We start from the raw sequence: 23,478 nt of genomic DNA, 5'->3' as shown, positions 1-23,478 counted from the left end.
TTTTATACGGCTGGCAAGACAATCACTAGCCGCCACGTGGGAATAATTTAGAACTGGCCAATAGTGGGACACAAATTTGCATGTGGGTGGAGGGAACTCCTTTGCACCGTGCATTTCTCTTTGCAACTAAGAAATGCACCCTGCAAAGAAAGCTCCTTGTGGCGGGAAATAATTTAGCAGTGCCAAAGTGCACACAAACAAAATCACACCCTTGGGTTGTGACAATCTGAACCCAGCACACTTTCTTGCTTATGCAGGGGGTCGGACTCAATGACCTATTGAGGTCCCTTCCGGCCCTAACATCTATGAATCTATAAATCTACTGCACAGAAAGTGACTCCTGCTGCACCGAACCAGTGTAGATGCTGTGTGGTCCTTGGTATCCTCTAGCCACAGACTTTCTCAGCCCTACAAGCTGTGCCATTCCACCTTGCCCCCATGGGTTAGGACAGGCAGTGGAAACTGGAGGAAGGCGGGGGGAGTCTGGGGACTCTTGGCAGCAGCAGCTAAAAGCAAAGGCAGGAGTGGCATCCAGACCAGGAGCCTAGAGGCAGCAGTTTAACTCCTTGGGAATCATGGGCTGCCAGTTGGACAGCCCTGATCTAAAGTGTTGCAGGAAGTATTTGTTACCTATCTCAAAGTGGTATTGCAGAAGGAGAGGGTAGGTGGGAAAAGGCAAAAGGAACGGTGAGTGAAATGGGGGAAAAAAATCTCCTGTGAATAAATTTGGGATGGCTTGTTTGTGGAAAGAGGCCAGTGAGAGGGCATACAATTAAAGCATAAAAAATAATGTGCATGACAGGCAAAGCTTCCTTAGGGCGATATTTTTTATGGGACCAACTACTTTTATTGGTCCCTAATAAAGGAGCCAGGCATATTCAGCTTGTGGAAAAGGTGTTAAAGAGGGGACATGAAAGCAGTCTTCAAATATTTGAAGGGCTGCCATAAAGAAGAGGGAAAGCACTTTTTCTCTCTCTGCAAGAGAGGAGGTTGCAGACCAATGGGTTGAAGTTGCAGCAAAGTAACTTTAGATTGGATATCTGGAAAAAGTCTTCACTATTAGAACAGCGAGGCAGTGGAGTAGACTGTCTAGGGAAGTTGTGGACTCTCCATCACCAGAGGTGTTCAAGAAGAGCGTGGGCAGCCATTGGTTGGGGATGATCTAGGTGTAGCTATGCCTGTGTTCTACTATGAGTATTTCCCATGCGTCTGGGCTTTGCTGTTGTCCCTTCCCCACCCTGCATGTCCTATCTGCTACATGTCAGGGTATTTTTAAGCCTCCCTTAGAGGCATTGGGTGCTGGCTGCAGCCAAGCCTGGGGGTTGGGGCTGGGCTTATTAAACTCAATTTTGACTAAGGGGTGGTGTGAATGGAATAAAATGATCGGTGACCCTATTCTGGTCTCAAGTCCTAATTTATTGAACACATAAGCAATACCAGTATTTAAACACATCCCCAAACAGTCTATCAAGCTATTAATCAACCTTCAATAGTCCATAAAAGTATTCTTAGGTAGGCTTTCTGAACGATGCATGACAACTCAGCTAGCCAGGTGTTGTCATGGCACTGGACGGGTGTGGTTTCAACCAGCATAGTCTTCTCTTGCTCAGTGACAGCTTCCCAAACTTAATTTTTTTCCTTAGGCTTTTCTACCCTTTTACAGTCAGCCCTCTTTTGTATGTCCCATATGCGGTCATGCTATATGCTCTCACCCATTACCATTGACTGACTGCTGTTTTTTTCTCATAATCCGTCACTCCCCATTCTGGGGTTTTTTTCAACTTTCTTATTACTGACCGAGTTATCTTTGGGCTCATTTTGCTTTCCTATTCCATTAGGTTTTTCTACATCCCACAGCTATCTATATTTTGTTTTGCCTACAACAGTTGTTTATGCTGCCTAAGTGCTCCTCTCCTTGCAGCAAATGTGGTGCCCGTTCCACAAAATGGCATTGGCTAGGTCAAGGCAGCTTACAGGCCGACAGGCTGTGCCAATGCTCCTGCTGGGGCCAAAGTCAGAGGTTCCTGGCTAGAGGGTCTGGCCCCTTGGCTCAGGGTAGACCCATCACCACATCTGGAATCAGGAATGAATTGTACCCATGGTCAGGCTGGTACAGGTGGTGGGGGGCATGGCCTCTCTTGAGCATCTGTTGACAACATCTCATAGAATCAGGATGTTGGCTGCTGAGGTTCCCCTGCTTGAGCTGTGGCAGGTTCGGGCACTAGCTCTGTCTTGTGTCAGCAATAGGGGGAATTTTATTACGTCCAGTTGAGATAATGGTTTGTATAGCATGCCTTGTACAGGACTGCGATTGGACTAGATGCCCTCTGGAGATCCCTGGCTTCTCTGGGACTCTAGGATTCACCTAGGGTGGCCATCATAGAGGACAGTCCGGTTTTCTGCTACTCCATCCTCTTTCCTCTATTGATACGAAATCCAACACCTTTATGTCCTCTACTTTTCTCTTCAAGGCATCGGGTTTCATGTCGATAGAGGACAGAGGACGACTGGACTGTCCTCTATGACAGCCACCCTAGCATTCACCACTTGCCATCAAGCACCCGGGGAACTCCTGGCTGCAGGGAAGCATTGGGCCCAGGAAAAACAAGACTCCCAAGGACACCTGGATCAAGACCCCTGACCCCCAAGCTGGAAAGGACAGGAGCCTCAGGCTCCTTAGGGCAGTGCATCCCAAACTTTTCCTCAGCATAAGCCCATTTTTGGCCCCATTTCCTCAGCATGGCCCCTCACTCCCAACCCACAGCGCTTATCCCCTGATGCTGTATCCCCATTTGGGGTCCGCTTTAGGGTTTAAACCAACACTTCACGCACTCCCCCAGCCCACGGCTAGAACTAACCCTGTCCATAACTATACTCCCCCCTCCCTCCAAGGAGGGAGGGGGCGGGGCTCTGTAGAACGCGCGTTCCAAGCCCCGCCCACGGGGGTGGAGCGACAGAGACGGAGTCACGTGGTGGTGGTGCGAGGCTCGGGGAGTAACGCACGCGCAGAGGGGATGGGCTCTGTAGAAGGCGCTGACTTCAAGCTCCGCCCACCACGGCTGGGGGTGGGCAGAAGCAAAGTCACGTGGCGGCGGGGCGGGCGGCGAGGCGAGGCTGGTGCTATGAAGCGGAGCGCGGGGTTCGCAGGCGACAGTCAGGTAGTGCGCATGCGCGGGGTGCAGTTGGCCGCGGCAGCTGCAACGCCGCGAGCTCCCGCGGCGGCCTTTGAGATCCGCTGGGGATGGTGACGTCACCGCCCTCTGCCTCGCGCCGCCTGGGGGGGAGGGGCGGTCCCGTCGGAGGAGCCATGCTGAGGGAGAGGGGGCACGTGTCCTGGCGGGCTGCCCTCTCCCCCTGCGCAGCTGTATCAGGGCCTGGCCTTGCCCCCTTACAGGGCTGTGTCAAACCTTTTCTCACACGGCTGCATTGGGGTGGGCTGCCTCCTGCCCCCTCCATGTGGCTGGATGGGGCTCTGCCACATCTTTCACAGGTACTGGATCGGGGCCACTAGATGTGGCCGGGCACTGCCCAACCAGCTTGCCAGGCAAACACGTTGAGCACCACTGGATTTAGACCCCAGCAGCCTTATTTCTGCTCCAGTCCCCTGCAGTCTCATGAGGTTTGACCGTGAAGAGATCTCATCCAGCGGCAGGCTGGAATGACCTGCTTAGGGCCAGAGGTTGGCCCCGGGGGGCAGGACCTGCCTGCAGCTGGCACTAGTCTCCATGACATCATGGAGAGAGCAGCTGAATCCTATGGCCACCCGATGTGGTAACTCTGTGGGCTGGATCAGGCCCATGGGCCATAGGTTGCCATCCCCTGATCTCGCCAATTTAAATTTTATCTGCTGGGATTTAGGATCCCCAGATCCACTGACCCCATGCATTGTACCAGCCTGCAACAAGTAGCTGGTCTCTGTCCCAAGCAGCTTACAATCTAAGTAAATAATTTTACTTTTTATACCTTTATTTTCACTCTGTTGCTTAAGCAGGGTGTCTTGGATGTGGGTCAAGATCCAGCAAAAGTCTTACTTGGGAGTTTAGGCACCAAAGTCCAAAATTGCAATCTGGAAAGCCCTCCCTTAAGCTGCTGCCACTTCTTGGAGATGCATAAACACATTTAGTGCTTTGTGCTCACTAGAAAGTTCCCTGGTTTCTTTCCTTTGTGCAATTCTTTCCATTCTGGTGCCCATCTGCTATCTAAGCCTGGATCCAGAAACTAGGCATCAGCCTACTTTGAGTCCCATAAGAGGCACAGTAACACACTGACAGGATTGGATTTCTCTGAAAAATATGTTCTTTTTTTTAAAACATGGCCTCTGGAGGAACCAGTGATGCCTACCTAGAGCGCTTACATAAAAAGTCAGAGACCCATGTTCAAGGCTCTCAGCCTGAGGGGCTTCAAGCCCATGTTTCTAGTGCCAGGAGAATGCCCTGTCTATCAGACTGGAAAAGTCTGGCTAGGGTCTGGTGTCTCTTACTTCCTCTTAAAGCTATGCATGGTACAGCCAAGACTGTTAGATTCATCAGATGAGAGACGGAGAGAGTTGGTTTTTGAAGCGGGAGGAAGAATCTGTGGTTAAGGCACTTATCTGGGAATTGGTATTCTTGGATTCCAGTTCCTTATCTTAGAACTGTTTCTTTATTTTATATAATAGCAATTGGGAAAAATGTAGATACAGTACTGGACACATGGACTAGAACACGGGATTTCCCATTCCTAAGTAAGTGCCTTAATCACTAGACTAAAGTCATCCTATCTTTTCTTCTTAACCTCTGGTGTGCAGCAAAAAATGCAAGGTGCTTACCTTCTGCAGAAGGGGTGAAGAGTGTCCTTAGCTGGGCTAGCCTGTATAACCTTATGGCCAGGGCACATTCCTTAGAGCTGAGAAATACCTCCAGATGAGCAGAGAATTGAACTCTGTTTTCCTCTAACACAGAAGTCAGCAACCTGCAGTTGCTGGTTGTGTGCTAGCTATGGCCCACAGAGGTTGGATCTAGCCTGCAAAGGTCTCACCTGGCTCACAGTGGCATGCATCTATGCTGGACTGCCCATCCTCTCTTCATTGCACTGCCCCACAGCCCTCCCTGCTGCTCTTTTGTGCCTGGGCTTACCCTCACTGCTGATGGGGCTGGGGATCAATGGTGAAGGTAAGTGCAGGCAGTTCGGGTTCTTTGGAAGGTGGAAAATTGTGGCCTACAACAGGTGGCCAGGTTGCAAATTCTGGCCTGTGGCAGTAAAAGGCTACCAACCTCTGTTTTAATTGGTATGTTATTACATAAAATAATAGCAGGCCCTTTGCCCAGCAGCCCTGATTTATTTTATTGTTAATTTCTTTTTTTAAATTGTGTTTTTAAATCAGGATTCACACTCAGACTCCAGAACTGAAAAAAATACCATAGCAATAGGCTGCAACTCCTCTGTACCTAACCTTTTGCTGGTCTTAACTCAGAATGAAATCACTTCTATGCTTGCTTGGCTAATGAATGTAATTTAATTAAAAAAATATATATATAATTAATTTTTTTGTAGGGACTGTAACTATTTTCAGTCAAAGAATCATCCCAATTTAACAGGATGGCTAGACGTTTAGAAAGTCTTGGAATAATTTTTTTAAAAATACTGAAAGCTACACTAGAACCAGAGGGCATTCTCAGAAGGTAAAAGCTAAGTGTGTGTATAGCTCTTCATATTTTTGGAGTGCTGTATAAATGACCAATTAATTTTAAGTGTAGTCAGTGAGGTAAATGAAACCCTTTTCAGAGGTGGAAATTGACACGGAGAGAGGGAATGTGTTTTGCCTCCGGTCATAATGCAACATGATTGGGATTAGAATTGAGTTCCTGTCTCTGAGGCCCTTGGTTTGAAAAACCTCCTAGATATATTTTGCTTTCAAAATAAAATTTAAAAATGTTACTGAATGGAGGGAGATGGATTTGTGCATAGAAAGGAATTTGGGGGGATTGGTACTGGAATGCAAATCAAGGATCATTGTATATTAGCAAAGATTTGTTCTATTTCCTGTTTCAGAAGGCTGAGACCAAAGTGGAATTTGTTAGAGTCAAAAAAAGAGATTTGGAGAGGCTCACAACTGAAGTGATGCAATTACGGGATTTCTTACCCAAAATACTGAATGGCAATGTCTTGGAGAGCTTCCAGAAATTGGATGTTATTGAAACAAGTGAGTTCTGTTACATTAGCAGCAATTGTAAATACTTTCACTACTGTTCTGAATACATAGAGCACAATTTGAATAAATAGCTTTAGAGTTTTGTTCCTGCTTAAGATGTTCCAGTAAAAAACAACTTCAGTGTTTTTAAGAATTAACTGGATTTGTGTCCAGCAATAAATAAACATTTTAATTTTTATTACAATTTAATAAAAATTACAATAACAAGCCTCAAATTGAAAAATAGCTGAAAGTAAAGACTTTATTTATTCAGTGTAAGCTGCCATTTTCAGGCAAAATGGAAGGTCAGAGAAATTAGGTCAGGAAAATATTCATTCTGCTTTGCAAAAATGGGAAAAGCCTTTTTTTAAACATGATTTTAAGTGATTTGCAAAATATATTTTAAGATATGCATATTTTAAGATATGCATACTTTTGCATTTTTTTTTAATTGCTAGTAAGTCTTTACAAATTTCAGATGGTGCTAGGAGGTGGAGGCATGCGGATAGTGAGGGCAGGCAGCAGGGAGGGTAAGTGGTAGGGGGCAAGGGTTAGGCTGCTTGACTCCCCCACTGTCTGCCCCATGCTACCTGCTCCCCTGCCACTGCCTGCACCTCTGCAGTGGTAGGGGAGGGTGAATTTAAGATAGCATTCCAATAATTAGATTCTATACATGGAAATTTATCACTGCCCCTCTCCCCTCCCCCCCCACAACAGACTTACCACCTGGAGGCAGCTGTATCAGATATCAGACTGGTATCAGCCGATATGCCTCCTTAAATATCTGCTGTTGGTATTGGCTCCCAAAATCTCTATAAGTGCACCCCTAGTAGTTGCCATCCCCATTATGATAGTGGCCTGTGATTGTGTGTACTGTGTGCTGTTGGTGATTACCAAAATAGTCTTGTAAAAGTGGTAGAAATGGGTCCGGATTGTCAGTACAGTCGAGGTCTTGGAACATATCCCTATTTGTTATGTTGTAAAGTAGGTTTCCTTTATGTAAATTTGAGTTATGCACCGTTTTCCAGGAATGCATGTACAGCATAAAGCGAGGGAAACCTGTACCAGTATATAAAACAGTATGGTATTTGAGGGGTTGGTTCAGAACTTGCAGTTGAGAGTGTGGTGAGGCTATGGTACCTTTAAAGTATGTTTTGTCCTCTTAATTTTAGGCTGCTCTGGGAATTTAGCATTGATTTAACAGTCGAGCGTTTTCAGAGCTTTACTGTATTTTGGTGATCTGTTTAGCAGAGAAAGGCTATCGAAAATGAAGAGTTTTATGGTAGTGCATTCAACAGTCTAAAAGATATCTTCACAGAAAGGTGCCATGACTTTTCATACACCTTCTGATACTCAGGTTGCCAGCTTTGCAGACTCCCCTGGCTGTCTGGCTTCTGATAGAGATGGTTCCTTGGGATGGGGTTCTCTCAAAACAGATTTTTTTTTTTTTTTTTTTTGAGAATTTTCCTTCCAAGAAAAACGTTTACATTTTTTACTTTTCATCCTTTCCACATCAGGTGCCAGTTCATTCTTGATAGCTTGGGTACTAGGACTGCATCTGATAGCGCTACCAGCTTTCCATTCAATTCGGAAATGTTGGGAAGGGACTCAAACGAAGTTACTGTCTCATGCTGAGCACAGATGGAATGGCCTGGTCAACTGTATTCCTACCAGCATCTTATTTGTTTTACCTCCTTATCACAAAATATTTTGCTGGGTTCTGCTTTTCCATGTATCTAGTAGTGGATCAATAAGTACTTGCACTTGAGTCTGTGGACAATACTTATGAGAATGCTGGGAGAGTTTTAAAATGTTTCTGTCAACCCCTTTCAGTGTCACAGGAGTCTTTGTCTTTACCTGAAGAGGTAGTCAGGTTGGCTCCAGCATTGGCCATTGGTGACTTTAAAGTCCTCCCCAGGGTGTAGCTGAAACCTAGGACAGTGAACCAATGGTGGCTTATTCAAGAAAGCATATGGAAGCATTTGTCATCCTCCCAATTCTTAATGCCACAGTTGCTCTCCAATTAAATAGGGCTTAACTGGAGCTAGCAAAAGGAGTCTGACATTTTTAGCTTTGCTCAGCTTCTCCCCAACTTTGAAACAAGTAGAAAATCAGTTTAAAGTAATATTGAAAGGTATTTAACACCGATATGCTCATCTGTCACAGGGGCTGGTTGTTTTTGCAGTCTAAGGAAAGGTTGGGTCCAGAAAAGGTACTCAAAAAATGAGAAATCCACAAAATTTGACAGGAGTTTCAGGAGAAACCTCCAGGGTAACACAGAGAAGATTATTGGAAATTGCTTGACTCTTTCATTTGAATGGTCAGATCACAGCTGATATATTGGGATTAGACATTAATGTCTGTGACTGCTCCATACAAAAGAGTATTGGATAGAAGCCATCTGCTTGTGATAAATCTTGGTTTCAAATAAAGTAGAGTTTTTAACCTATCATAGACCTGAAGAGACTGAACAAATATAATACATGGTCTCTGCATCAATATGGTAACTCATTCCATCAGTTCTGCCTCAAGACTAGTTTGTGCCTTTTTGACTTACAGGAAGTATATGGCCATGTCCTACTTCATAGGTGGTATTTCCAGTGGTACCCAGTCACTACCAGTATATGTTTCTGCTATTTGGCCTCTCTGTAAGATCAAGAGGCTAAACAAGATGCTTACTCATGGTGATAATACAATAAAGAAAGAGGGCATCTGTGTTTGTATTGCGAAGATAGTTTAGTCAGAGGCAGATTGTAATAGGAGAGTTTAACAAGCTTTGGTTATGCAGTTCCTCCTATCAGTTAGACCTTCTGGTAAACTACACAAAATGGTCACTTACCCCATCACAGACAATAGCATTCATGAGGGCTAGAATAGTTTCTATGTCAGTGAGGGCTTATCTTTCAGAGGACTGATTTCTCTCACTCCTGTTATTCTTGAAGATAGTGAAATCACACTAGTTTGGATTTGCCTCACATTATTAGTCCATATGTTCAGTTGTATATATATGGTGCCACTTGCCAGATTTCACCTGAGATTATTCCATTTTTGGTTCAAGTCAGCTTATTCCCCCATCAAAGTATCTGAAGGGAAAGTAAGTCCTAATACTATCTTGTTCTCTTCGTATTGTACTGGTGGCTAGACTCCAATGACCTCCAGAGAGGGATACAGTTTATAACCCCTTCTGTGAGCATGGCGTTTATCACAAATATTTGAGAGAGCCTGGGGAGTCCACTTGGATTCATACAGGGACTTGGAGCTATGTATAAATGTGGTGGAATTCAGGTCAGCTGTGTAGCATTTTTTCTTGTTATGCTTGTCTGTTAAAATCTGCAACAGTATGTCAGCAATGCCTACCATAAATAAGCAAGGAGAAACTTCTTCATCCTCTCGTCAGGAAATCAGATAATCCTTGGAATTGGCGTCACTTCTGTAGAAGAACCCTTGTCACTTTTCACTTTGTGGTAGTCAGCAACAACCAGGTGGATTTTTAAAGCAGTTTATCACCAATCTCAAGTGGTCACTTTAGAAGTCTGTCAATAAGTTGATGTTCCATTATCTTGGGACACGGTTGATAGATGTGTGCTACAAAAGACAGCAGATGTCTTTTGTATCAGGGAAGTGATGAATTTGCGGTTATTGATGGGTATCTTCCTTCAGCAGTGGTATGAAAGCCTTTGATGTATCTTTCCAATACAACTGTGTTTAGTGGTACAGGCCAAGTTAAACCTCTTCACTCCATACTGGCAGAGGCAATTTTGTTAGATAAACTCTTATAAATATTCAGACATACATTCTTCAGGTTCCCATGCTACCCAGAATGTGTTGTCACATGGTCAGAGTTAAATTCTGCACCATTAGATATAGTAATTTCACCTCTGAGTACACCAAGGAAACATGCAGGTGCCCAGCAGTGGTAGAGAGTGATGTTAGGTGTCTGAAAGAGGCACTGAAGATCTCCTGAGCAGGCGGGACATAAATCAGGTACACGGTATATCTGGAGTTGTTGCAGACTGTGGTGTCCTGAACAACCATTGTGAAACCAAAGGAATGCCTTGCCTTCCAGAGGGCAAGGGGAGGTGGAGTTATTTGTTCTTCAGGTTCGAGCAGCCGGACACAAGCATTGTAAATAGTGCGCATGGTGATGCTGCAAGGCTGCATGAAGCCCTAAGGGATCACTTCAGAGTACCAGTAACAGAGTTAGTGGTTTAAAAATCAGCCTGTCTTTCAAACATGGGGTACATGAGATGAAGGAGATGGATGGGGTTGATATCAGTTTTTTTTTCCACCAATCATAGTATCAGATACCAGAATAGAAAAATAATTTCTCATTGAAGCTAACCATAAACAATGTAAAATGCTTTTTGCAGTATAGAAAGGACAGCAAACAACCTGCCAAACACCCAGATGGAAGAACACCAACATGCCACAAAAAACATAAGACTGGTGAAAAAGTGCTGGATGAATTGAGGTGTATTTCTTAGAGGTGGCTCAGAATTGTCCTTCCGATCAGTGTCAATTGGAATGCCAGCCATTGGTACCCATGTCAAATAATAACACTTTTAATAATAAGCCTTATTCCTGATGCTTTAGGATATCAGTTTTGTTGATATGATTGTGCTTTTTTTCTTTTCTTTTTAAAAGATTCATATTATTTTTAGTCAGCCTTAAATTGAGGGTATGTTGGTAGTCTTTCTAAAAAGGGTGTGGACAAGGAAGTGCACAACAACTGTTGAACTGTACGTGTTATTAGAGATGCACTGGTATATCAGCTGCGTATCGGATCAGTACTGATAAAAGGAAAATTAACATCAGCAATCAGCTTTTTTGGCCAGTGTAGCCAGTAATGTCACTGATAAATGCTGCGTGAAGTTTGGTCCTGGCTCTGCTGCGAGCCCATGGTTCCGAGCTCCACGCAGACGGAGTGCTCCCTCTGGCCCTTGGCTGCGGGGGCTGCCTGTTGCTTTTTCAGGCTCTGGGGCCCAGGAGCATGGCCACCTCCCCTTGTGAGGTCTGCTCCCTACTGGGGTCTCTGGCGTGCCAGCTGGAGAAGCTCCAGGCCACAGTCCAGAGACTGCGTGCCATCAGGGACTGTGAGCAGGAGATCGACTCCTACTGCCAGGCCCTTCTCCCCCGGGAGGTAGAGGATAGACCTTGGTCTCCCTCCAGGACAAGGGAGGACTCGGGGACCTCCCATTCTATCTAGCCACGGGGTTGGACCAAGGTGGTCAAGGGCCCCAGGGCCCGCCACACTGAGGCCCCCATAACACTTCATTGTGGAAACTTTACATCATCGATAGTCAAAAAGGACTGGCCATTTTTAATACTGAATTCTTTGAACTTGTGTCTCATTTGCTTTGAGAACTGAAAATGGCAACTCTAGGCAAAGCTAATGGTGACACTCAGTACCTGAGACACTGCTTTTCAGTAGTAGCTATTTTCAGAGGTGCACACAAGCTAGGTAAACTGAACACCAAGGACTGTCTGTGGTAGTTCAGGTTATCTCAGGGAGACTGCCAAGGATCATCTCTCCAGAAAAAAGGAAAAGATTTGAAGGAGAGGGCAAAAGGTGAAGGACCTGAAGTGGGAAATAGAAAGAAGGTCTCGGGGTATAGGCTGAGGAGGGAGAGGAGGATCCAGGTAGTTAACCAAAGACTGCGGCGCTGGTGTCATCGGGAAGGCTTTGGCTTCCATGATCACAGTCCGCTCTTTGGTGAGAGAGGCAACGAGCTGCTGGGAAGGGACGGCCTCCACCTCTCTCCACTGGGGAGGAGGCTCTTCTCAGCCAGGCTGGCTGACCTGTTCCACCTGGCTTTAAACTAAGCCTGCTGGGGGATGGGGGGACTACTGCCACTGCTGGCCTGCAGAGCAACCCTGGCCACAGGTGATGACCTGGTAAGAGGGCTCCAGGTCCTCAACCACCTGGGCAATAGCAATCATCGCTTGCTGGAATTCACCATCCAGCACAGGGTGCCAAGGTCCTGCAGCAAGGCAGTAGCCCTAGACTTTAAGAGGGCCAACTTCAATGAGTTGAAATTAGTGGGAGAGGTGCTGGGGTCCTCGAGAGTAGGGGAACTCAATGCCCAAGGCGAGTGGTCGTTCCTTAAGGAGACAGTACTCAGAGCCCAAGGGGTGACAATCCTAACAAGAAGCAAGGGGGGCAAGAGTGCCCAAAAGTCCCCCTGGCTCACCAAGGGCATTCGTGAATGCCTGATTGCCAAAAAGGAGGCATACACCCGGTGGAAGGGAGGGGCTATCACCAAAGAGGAGTATACCTCTACCGCTTGGGTCTGTAGGTGGGCTGTTAGAAAAGCTAAGGCAGATACGGAGCTAGGGCTAGCATCAAGGATCAAAGATAATGTGGGGCCCCTGCAGGATATACCTGGCAATCTGGTGGTTGCACCAGAGGAGAAAGCAGACCTCTTTAACAAATTCTTCTCCTCCATTTTCCTGTGCAGGGACCGGGACTCCCTGACCAGGATTCCAGATGGACTTGGGAGAAACACCGCCAGGTCTAAGGTCAGGGAGGATCGGGTTAGAGAGCTTCTGGAGGGGCTGGACGTGTTCAAATCAGCAGGTCCAGATGCTCTCCACCCCAAGGTGTTGAGGGAATTGGCAGGGGTTATGGCGGGGCTCCTGGCATGGCTTTATGAGCACTTGTGGTGCTCTGGCCAGGTGCCAGATGACTGGAAGAAAGCCAGTGTGGTCCCCATCTTCAAAAAAGGGAAGAGGGAGGACCCGGGCAACTATAGGCCCATTAGTCTTACTTCAATCCTGGGGAAACTCTTTGAGAAGATCATCAAGAAGCACATCTGTGATGGGCCAGCAGCAGGGATGATGCTCAAGGGCAACCAGCACAGTTTCATTAGGGGCAGGTCCTGTCAGACCAACCTGATTGCCTTCTACAGTCAGGTCACAAAAGCATTGAACGCAGGTGTCGCGGTGGATGTAGTCTTTCTGGACTTTAGCAAGGCCTTTGACACTGTCTCCCACCCCATTCTCATCAAAAAACTAGGTGACTGTGGCATTGATACTTACATAGTCAGATGGATTGCTAATTGGCTGAAGGGTCGTACTCAGAGGGTAGTAGTGGACGGGTTTTTTTAGACCTGGAGGGAAGTGGTCAGTGGAATTCTCCAGGGCTTGGTCCTTGGGCTCGCACTGTTCCATTTCTTTATTAGTGACTTGGACGACAGGGTAAAAAGCAGCCTGTTTAAATTTGCTGATGATACCAAGATTTTGGGTGAGGTGGGCACGCTAGTAGGGAAGGACAGATTACAGCAGGACCTGGACAGGTTATAGGGGTGGGCTCACGAAAATAGGATGGGTTTCAATACTGACAAGTGCAGGGTGCTGCACTTGGACAGTGGGAACCAGCAGCACACTTATAAGCTGGGAAACTCCCTTCTTGAGAGCACAGTGGCGGAAAGAGATCTTGGAGTCATTATTGATTCCAAGATGAACATGGGTCAACAATGCGAGGTCACGGTCAGTAAGGCTAACTGTACCTTGTCGTGCATCCACAGATGCATCTCAGGCAGGGCCAAGGAGGTGATCCTCCCCCTCTGTGCGACATTGGTCAGGCCGCAGCTGAAGTGCTGTGTTCAGTTCTGGGCATCGCACTTCAGGAGGGATGTGGACAGCATTGAGAAGGTCCAAAGGAGGGCCACTTGCATGGTCAGGGGGCAGCAGGGCAGGCCCTACAAGGAGAGGCTACAGGACCTTAACCTGTTCAGCCTTCGCAAGAGAAGGCTGAGGGGGGGCTTGGTGGCTGTCTATAAACTCACCAGGGTGGACCAGTAGGGTTTGGGAGAGACCCTGTTCCCCCTAGTACGCCCCGGGGTAACAAATAGCGGCCACAAATTGTTAGAGAGTAGGTTTAGACTAGACATCCGAAGGCACTACTTCACAGTCAGGACAGCTAGGATCTGAAACCAACTTCCAAGAGAAGTGATGATGGCTTCTACCCTGGGGGTCTTTAAGAGGAGGCTTGATGTCTACCTGGCTGGGGTCATCAGCCCAGTTTTCTCTCCTGCCCAGGGCAGGGGGTTGGACTTGATGATCTACAAGGTCCCTTCTGACCCTACTTCTATGAATCTATGAAAGCCAGTAGGCCAAGGCATTTAAGGGAGCCCACCCCTGCTGCAGCCCTGGAACAATCTGTAGGCAAGGCAAGGGCCCCCACGGGGACACTTGCGTGCCTATACACAAATGCCAGGAGCTTGGGGAATAAACAGGAGGAACTTGTCCTCCAGCTAAACGCAAATAACTATGATGTCGTAGGGATAATGGAGACTTGGTGGGACTCCACCCATAACTGGGCCATAGGTATAGACGGCTATACCCTGTAAGAGGAGGGATCAAAAAAGGGCGGAGGTGTAGTTCTCTATGTCAAGGAAAGCTATGCATCCTTGCAAGCCGACATTGGCACCCACGGTGGATGACTTTGAGACACTCTGGGTTAAAATCCATGGAGAACACGGCACAGGGGGTACTATGGTGGGAGTCTACTACAGACCCCCTACCCAGGAGCAAGACCTTGACCAGGAGTTTGCCAGGGAATTAGCTGAGGCCGTGTGCTCCCGATGCATGATTGTCATGAGAGACTTCAACTACCCAGAAAACTCGTGGGAGGAGCGCTCAGCCAAATCTGAGCGGTCACAAAGCTTTCTCTGATACGTAGATGACCTCTATCTGACTCAGGAAGTCTATGGGCCAGCGAGAAGTAAAGTGCTGCTCGACCTTGTGCTGGCAACCGGGGAGGACCTAATCAGCAACCAAAGGCAAGCTGGGTGACAGTGACCACGAGCTGATCATCTTCACCATCTGCCATAAAGCTGGCAAGTCAGTCAGTAATACAGAAGTCCTTGACTTCAGGAAAGCTGACTTTGACAAGCTCAGGAGGCTTGTCAGTGAGGCCCTAAAGGGCCACAACCCAAAGGGGAGGGGAGTTCAGGACAAGTGGCTGCTCCTCAAGGGAGCAATCCTGGATGCACAAGCAAAGTCCATCCCATCTCGGAGGAAAGGCAGCAAAAGGGCACAGCAGCCCCCTTGGCTCTCCAGGGAACTGGCGGACCTCCTGTGTCTTAAAAGGAAGACCTACAAAGGATATAGGACTGGAACCAGCACCAAGGAGGAATACTCTGCTCTGGTTCAGACCTGCAGCGAGCAAACCAGGAAAGCCAAGGCTGCAATGGAACTCCAGCTAGCTACAAATATCAAGTATAATAAAATGTCCTTTTTTAGATATGTGGGGAGTCGGAGGAAAAGCAAGGGCAACATTGGACCCCTGCTAAACCAGATGGGACAACTGACAACCGATGCCCAGGAAAAAGCAGATTTGCTAAATAGGTACTTTGCACCAGTTTTTCATTAGTCCCATGGGACGCCTCTGCCCACTGTGGGTGAGGGAGGCCTGGATGAGGGAGATTCCTTACCCTCCATCGAAGCTGACCTCGTGAAGGAACACCTTGACAGGCTGGATACCTTCAAGTCAGCCGGCCCTGACGCTTTACACCCAAGGGTACTCAAGGAGCTGGCAAGCACCATAGCTCAGCCCCTGGCACGGATCTTTGAGAAATCCTGTTGCTCTGGTGAAGTGCCCGAAGATTGGAAGAAGGCCAATGTTGTGCCAATCTTCAAGAAAGGGAGAAAAGTAGATCCGGCAAACTACAGGCCCATCAGCCTGACCTCTATCCTAGGGAAGGTCTTGGAAAAGATTATCAAAGAGGCCATCCTTAACAGACTAGCTGACGGCAGTATCCTGAGGGATAGCCAGCATGGGTTTGTTGCGGGTAGGTCTTGCTTGACCAATCTCATTTCCTTTTACGACCAGGTGACCTATAACCTGGACAGGGGGGAAGGCATTGATGTTGTATATCTTGACTTTTAAAAGCCTTTGATCTGGTATCCCATGATCACCTCTTGGTAAAACTGACTAATTGCAGCCTCAACCTCACCACGATCTGCTGCCTGGAGAACTGGCTCCGCTGTAGGACCCAGAGGGTGGTGGTTGATGAAAGCCAAACATCTTGCTGTGTGGTCACCAGTGTGGTCCCTCAAGGCTCTGTCCTAGGGCCCATACCATTTAACACTTTCATCAATGATGTGGACATTGGTGTCAGAAGCAGACTGGCCAAGTTTGCCGATGACACCAAACTCTGGGATAAAGCATCCACACCTGAGGACAGGAGGATGATCCAGGCAGATCTTGACAGGCTCATGAAATGGGTGGATGAGAACCTGATAGTGTTCAACACTGAAAAATGCAAGGTTCTCCATCTCGTGAGGAAAACCTGCAGCATCTTTACAGGCTCGGCAGTGCTACACTGGTTAGCACTACAGATGAAAGGGACTTGGGGGTCATGATTGACCACAAGATGAACATGAGCCTTCAATGTGATGCTGCAACTAGTAAAGCGGGCAAAACTCTGGCTTGCATCCATAGATGCTTCTCAAGCAAATCCCGGACGTCATTCTCCCGTCGTACTCGGCCTTGGTGAGGCCGCAGCTGAAGTACTGCGTCCAGTTTTTGGCTCCACAATTCAAAAAGGATGTGGAGAAGCTTGACAGTGCAGAGGAGAGCCACGCGCATGATCAGAGGTCAGGAAAACAGACATTATGATGAGAGGCTGAGAGCCATGGGACTCTTCAGCCTAGAAAAGCTCAGGCTCAGGGGTGATCTGGTGGCCACCTGTAAGTTTATCAGGAGTGCCCATCAGGATCTGGGGAATGTCTGTTCACCAGAGTGCCCCAGGGCATGACAAGATCAAATGGTCACAAACTCCACCGCAACTGATTCAGGCTGGACATAAGGAAGAACTTCTTTACTGTTCGAGCCACCAAGGTTTGGAATAGACTGCCACCAGAGGTGGTTCAAGCACCCACTTTGAACGCCTTCAAGACACACTTGGATGGTTACCTTGCTGGGATCCTATGATCCCTGCTGACTTCCTGCCCATGGGGCAGGGGCTGGACTCAGTGATCCTCTGAGGTCCCTTCCAGTCCAAATGTCTATGAAAACTATGAAATCTGCAGCACTGGTAGGGGTTGCTATGGGGAATTTTGGGGTGGCTGTAGCCCACCAGCACTGCCTCTGCCCTTCCCCTCCCCCACCTGCTCTGAGTGCAGCCCTGGTCCAGCTCTTCTGCTGGGAAGAGGCTGGTACAGACCCCGAACCTACAGGGGGCAGCCTGACCTTGCCCTGTGCTCAAATCCAGGGGGGGCACATGTTCCTATTCCTCTCCCAGGGGTGCGTGTTGTGGTGGGGAGCCACCTCTCCCTGTGCCCCCTGGACGAGCCACCTGTGGCTTTGTCCTGCTCCTGGCCCCGGGGCCGCATGTGCGGCTCCAACTGGGCAGTGCCTGCCCCTGCCCCACTCCCTCACTGTGGGGGCCTCAACCTGCCCCCTTTCCCCCTGCCCCCCTGCCGCCCCTTCCCTCCCTCACAGACTTACCTGCAGGGCACTGCTCTCCAAGCTGCCAGGCTGCATCCCTGTAAATTGGCTATTGTATTGGTATCTGCCAGTATGGCTAGTTAATAATCGGCCATTGGTACTGGTCAAGAAAATCTTTATCGGTGCACTCCTACCTGGTATGTTTATATGAACCTGTAGTGATACAAGTGAGCTAAGTCACCCTAACTTTGACCCTTGAAACAGGGTCAAAGTTTGAGCAGTTTTGATACTAGCTACTATTACATTGCTATAAAATCATGCAGAGGTAATAGCTGTATTGTTAATAGCTTGTATCTGTATCATTTGATATCCATACAGTTGTTATACCTGTCTGTCACCTGATATTCTTAGCATTTATCTAGCACACTATAAACATTGATTTAACACATCTGTAGTATCCTGATTTTGCTCAGGGAATGTCACCATACTGCTACACCTCAGTAAAAAGGAGCCAGATGATCTGCAGCAATTAAAAAATAGAAAGTAAACTATATGAACATAAATGTTGCGAGCAAACCAGAGCTCAGCTCTACTATAATATACTATGCTTTGTCCCCAAAGCATAGTATGCATTGTTGTGATTAAATAAATTTTACCCTTTGCTTTGACTTACCTTGTTTTGCCCAGTTTAAATAAAAAAGTGTGTGTTACTTTAGTGCCATTGTTGTAATAATCGTTTAATAACATGGAAAATTGTTATAGACTTCCCTAGCCACAAGGAGGAGGCACACAACCAAATATTTCAAATAGATTCTTCATACTGCATCTAAGGTATGCTCATCCTTAATGTAAATGGCTGCTTTTAACTCCTCCATATTTAATTTGTTTAAATTCTTTTTATAGGTATGGAGAAAAGAGAGCAAGAACTAGAGCAGCTGAGAATGGATTGTGAACACTTCAAAGCCCGTCTGGAAACAGCCCAGGCAGATTGCATAAGGGAGAAGAAGGTACGTTTGTTCACAAAGAAGGGCTGTGTATATACTTGAATTTTAATAAGAGGTACAGGGAAATTAACAGTTTACTCTTCCAAGATAAAATCCATTTTCATTTTATGGATTCTGAACAACATTAGAAACTTCTTGACCTTGTCTTTGTCTAACCAAGTAAATGTTTAATTGTACACAAAAAAGTTCAATTGTTAATGTTTTTTCTTTGTAAGGTTCTAGAAAAGAAAGGAGCCTATTCTAAGAATACCAATGTGTAATATGATTTTAATATTCGTGATTATTCAAAGCTGACCTCTTAAAGGAAAACCATCAATGCCAAAATCACACTTTGGTTTGGTTTTCTTTCCCTTTTGCTATTTTGCATATTTCTAAAATAACTATTTATTTCCGGTTTTCAAACACAAAATAATAATTGTATTGCTATAATGAATTAACTATTTCCCAGCTAGGTATGAATATATGTCATAGTCTAAGTCAGTAGGAGCCAATCTTTTAGTGGACATTTAACAAATTAACCTTCTGCTCTCCCCAAGTGCCACTCCAATCCCCTTCCTCTGCCCAATCTACTGCTCTGTTTTCTGCTTCTTGTCCTGTACTCCTTGCCTGATCTCCTGCTTTGTGTTCTGCTTCCTGCTCTATTTGCTGCTCTGCTGCCTGTTCCTATCCTGATCTGTGGAGTGTCATGCACAGAGGCTGCCAATGCCACAGATTGGCCACCCTTATCTAAGTAAAGGTCAGAGGTCTGTCATGGGCCTATCAACTTATCAAGCTTGTGTTGATGCCAGTTTTTGTAGCCAGCATGACACAAGGCAGTGATGTGACTAGGATCATGTCCAGCTGCTTTTTGACCCCCTGGCCTGTGTGACAGGTACATCTTTAGAGCTGGGTTGACTAGGGATCAGTCTTAATTATGATTCAAGTTATAAATTGATGCCTTACGCACTCTACCACTGTGTCCCATAATCTGTACTGTCTCCAACATAATTAGTGAGCCTGCATGCTGTGTAAACTGCATGTCAGCAACAACAGAACACATTTAGCTTAGCTTTGCCCTGGGATGTAAATGTCCTGCTTGCTTGTTTTTCTTTTGTATTATTTAGTTAGACCTTTACTATTTTGAATCCAGCTTAATGCAAATCATTGCGGACCCGTGTCAAAGTACACTTTGTATCAAGATGAAAAAAGGCTGCTTGGATGTTCTCCAAGGCTGTTAAATTATCTTTTGAGATAGCTGACATCTAGAGCTGTTTGAAGGAATTATCCCCTTTGAATTTAATGTTTCATTTCATTTTCAAACTGGATAATATATAGAGCTTTTTAAGGGCATTTCAGTGTACACAGTGAAACCACATGCCACGGTTGCTGAGCATAGTGTATGTGTTTTTTAGAATGTGTACAGATGTACACTCTCCAGGATAAACTCTTCTGGGAGTGGTTTAACCCTGGTTGTTCCCAGGTTTTTTTTCTCCTTTGGGAGCCATTTTTACTCTGGGAGAAAAAGCTTGAACATCTGTATACTTGTGGTTTTACCTGGGAGAGCAGTGATTTTCCCAGTAGAAAGTGAATGTCTGGGAGAGTGTTGGGGCTAGCGCTGGTCCTCCCGGAGCTGGCCTAGTACTGCAGTACCTCCAGGCCCAGTGCCATTTCCCTCTGGAGGGAATACCCACTGTTTGTTTGTTTTTTAAAGGTAAAAAAATCCAAAGGTTCCCATCATCATGTTTGCTAAGTATGCGCCATGTGTTTTATAGTTATGCTCAGTGTTGGCTGTGTTTAATGAGCTTCATAGTTGGTTTAATTTTCTGAGCTCATGCTGTTTTTGGCAGCAGTTTAATATAGACAGTGTATTTTGTATTTTCTTGTATGTGATTATAAGATGAGGGGCTTTTTGCCTCTATGCCAGTTGGGGGGAAAAAACCTCACCTTGTGTTCACATAAATACAGTACTCCATAATAGTTCCATATACGGACACTCTTGTTCTGAAATAATTGTCCCCTGGGGGAGCAAGTATGGAATAGGTGTTGCAGGATAGCTTGTTCCCCAGTAGGTATTCAATTGTATTTTCTCATATAAATAAGTCCTCAGTGGTGTAAGCACTGGAGTGGAAATATGTGTGTTAAAGCTTCTGATTTAAATCCTGACAGATAGGATTTAACTCTTGTTCATAAAAACATGACAAACTGAATACCAGAGAACTTACTGTGTAAGGTTTCTCCTGAATGAGACTTTCTATTAAACGTGATCTATTTAATAAGAGCAGGCATTTTTCTTGGTGTTTTTAGCCCAGTGGTAGTCAAGCTTCTGGCCTGACGGCCAGAGTAGTGTGGCGCCTAGCCAAGGAGATTCCATGTGTGGGGTTAGTCTGCGGGCCAGTGTGTGGTTCCCCATTGGTCTGGTTATTTGGCAACGGGGGAGTTGCAACAAGTAATGCTAACACCATCCCTCTCCCACCAATGGAGGTGGCAACACCGTCACTCTGCCACCATTTTCTGGATCTGTGGGGAGTCCCATGGAATGGATTTGGTCCACAGACTGTATTGAGCACCACTGACTTAGCCAATGCTTTCCCTTCCATTTTCAGTTTTGTGGAATCTGTACTGATAGTCTATGCTGCATTTCAAAAGTAGATTGTCTTGCAGTAGTCCTTTGGGATCTTTAGCATGAAAACAAATGTGTATCTCTGTCTGTTATTATGAAAGAAAATATTTTTTTATGGTGTTAAAGAAAACACACTTTCAGTTGACATAGGTAGTGATGCTTTCATAGTAGTGCTGATGCTGGAGTTTTGGGGACAAAATGATAAGCTTGAGGCATTCTCAGGAATGCACTGAATTGTTTTCTGTATGTTTATTAAGCTGTTTGAAAACAGCGGTGATTCATTGGTATGGACGCAAGAGAGAAAATAGGCTTTCTGGATAGGTAATACTCTTCTCTTGGTCAATAATGAATCATCATTTTTCGTTCCAAAGTTTCCTCGGAATCCTCTACAGCCTGTTTAGGGAATTTAAGAAGCTCTCTGATTCTGAGCTAAATAAGAAGCATAAACGTCACATTTAGTTCACTGTTCTTTTCTTCATCCGTCATCCCGTAGTTGCGTGGTTTAACACTGTTACAGTCATGAAGTTTGACCCTTCCCTGAGATAGTCTCACTGAATAGCATAGTAACTATTCAGGGACCTGAACCCATTGTACAGTTGCTTCTTTCCAAGTTATTTGTCTGTTTTTGCAGACCTGATTAGTCCTCCCAATCTTTTAAATGTCATTTCTGGTTTTCCCTACTTCATGTGTTTTTTTGTTACGGCAATTTAACTGTTTGAAGTACTTGCTGTGGCTTTGCTCTTGGATTTATATTATTTAGTCACGACATCTCTGAAGTTGTGTGTCTTACTACTGAGTATCAGCACCTAGGTGGAAAATTTAAGCGTGGAATGAAGACTGTACAAAAAAAGAAAAAGATGGGAGGAAGGTTAAGTATACCTGAGTAGAATGAAAAGTCTGCTGGTGAAGAGTAGTAGTTGAACAGTTGATGAGTCTGGTTGAACTTAGCCATTTTGTTCTTAAACTTACAACAGACTCCATTTTAAAATTAACTTAGTTTTCATGGTAGTTTAAAAATGATGTAGCTGTGATGGTCCAGGAATCATGCAAGAGGCAAGGATGTCTTAGGGTTATATCTTTTATTGGACCAACTGCTTCATTGGGATGGAGTTAGACAAGCTTTCGAATGCAAGGCATTCTTTATTAGGTATGATCAGTACAAGCTAAACATGGTGTAGTAAAACATTTTTGGAATTGAAGAGGGCCAGAACCAGGGTCTCCCACTTCCTGGTCATGCAGTCTAACCATTGGGCTATTAGGCTAAGATGTGGGTGGGCCCTCCTCTTGCAAGTAAAATTTCAGGAATTTAAGTGAGATTTGCCCAGAATTCATGTGCTTTCCTGGGCAGATTAGGATTGTAAGAGAGCGTAAGGGGCTAAGGTAGGCATACAGGGTGTCTCTTGTGCCTGCACAGCACATGTAGAGTGGGATAAGATTTAAAGTTTGCCACTTAATGTCTAATGCTGGAATAGGATCAGAACTTTAAATGTCCAAGTAACACCTAAACATATATTAGGCATAATAGGACATGGCACTAAATCTTCCAGAATTTTTTAACCTACAACTGCAAACGTTATGATACAGACCTCTAATGTCATTAGATTTTCAGTAAAATCGTGAAGATACTTTTTATTCGTTTGAGTTTTGGTCTGTTTTCTATTCCAGCAAGTCATAAAAGACATCCTGCTCACTTCACTCCCTTTGTGTGTGTAGATTTATGAGGGTGGGATATCATGGATTGCGGAGGGTGGGGACAAGACAGTTGTGTTGTGATGTGTTTGAAAATGAGGACCCCAAATAAAAGAGGGGTAGATGACACCTGACATGGAGTACATATTCCCTTCTTTTCACCCTTGATTTGGCATTCTTTCCTGTGCTGACCCTCTGTTCCTGCTTCCCAAGGTACTCTCTGTCATGACCCAGTGATTTTTGTGCCTCGGCACTATGGAATTTCCTGGCCACATGAGAGCTCCTTTGCACGGCAGAGTGTTCTGCTGCAATTGAGAACCCGCGTGTAGGAGAGAGTTCCCGCCAATTTGCAGTTTCCTTTGCAGGATGCATTTCTTCTTTGCAGCACAGAAATGCACGGTGCAGAGTTCCCGCTATTCGAATGTAAATTTGTGCCCCGCTATTGGCCAGTGCTAAATTATTCACACGTGGCGGCTAGTAATTGGCTCGCTGGCCGTTTAAAATTCCGCGCGACTTCCGCCCAAGTCGAAGAGCTTTGAGCACGCTGCAGAGTGCCTCTGAAGTTATCTGACTTGCAGCTGCCGATCGATAGACTGATCACCTATCGATCTTTCTTCCCGTC

At 45.8% G+C, this 23,478-nt stretch overlaps 1 protein-coding gene across 8 annotated transcripts in view; it reads left to right on the top strand.

Annotated features, from left to right (window-relative positions):
- Nucleotides 1–3,004: 3,004 nt before the first annotated feature.
- HSF2BP (heat shock transcription factor 2 binding protein) overlaps nt 3,005–23,478 on the top strand; it is a 66,146-nt gene continuing 45,672 nt past the window's right edge. Inside the window, exons 1-3 of one of the 8 annotated variants that reach the window (XM_025214553.1) lie at nt 3,006–3,158; nt 6,031–6,181; nt 18,468–18,571. In XM_025214553.1, coding sequence (XP_025070338.1) covers nt 3,015–3,158; nt 6,031–6,181; nt 18,468–18,571 — 399 coding nt within the window. In that variant the 5' untranslated portion in view covers nt 3,006–3,014. Of the gene's footprint in view, nt 3,159–3,343; nt 3,491–4,655; nt 4,724–5,032; nt 5,151–5,240; nt 5,267–6,030; nt 6,182–18,467; nt 18,572–23,478 lie in introns of those variants that run through there. The other 7 variants (XR_003096069.1, XM_006032821.3, XM_006032822.3 and 4 more) reach the window with 7 other exon arrangements.

This window comes from Alligator sinensis, unplaced genomic scaffold (genome assembly GCF_000455745.1).
Source record: "Alligator sinensis unplaced genomic scaffold, ASM45574v1 scaffold643_2, whole genome shotgun sequence".
NCBI classification, from domain to species: domain Eukaryota; kingdom Metazoa; phylum Chordata; order Crocodylia; family Alligatoridae; genus Alligator; species Alligator sinensis.
Note: the sequence above shows the minus strand (reverse complement) of the source record. Positions and strands in the feature narration are given on the sequence as shown.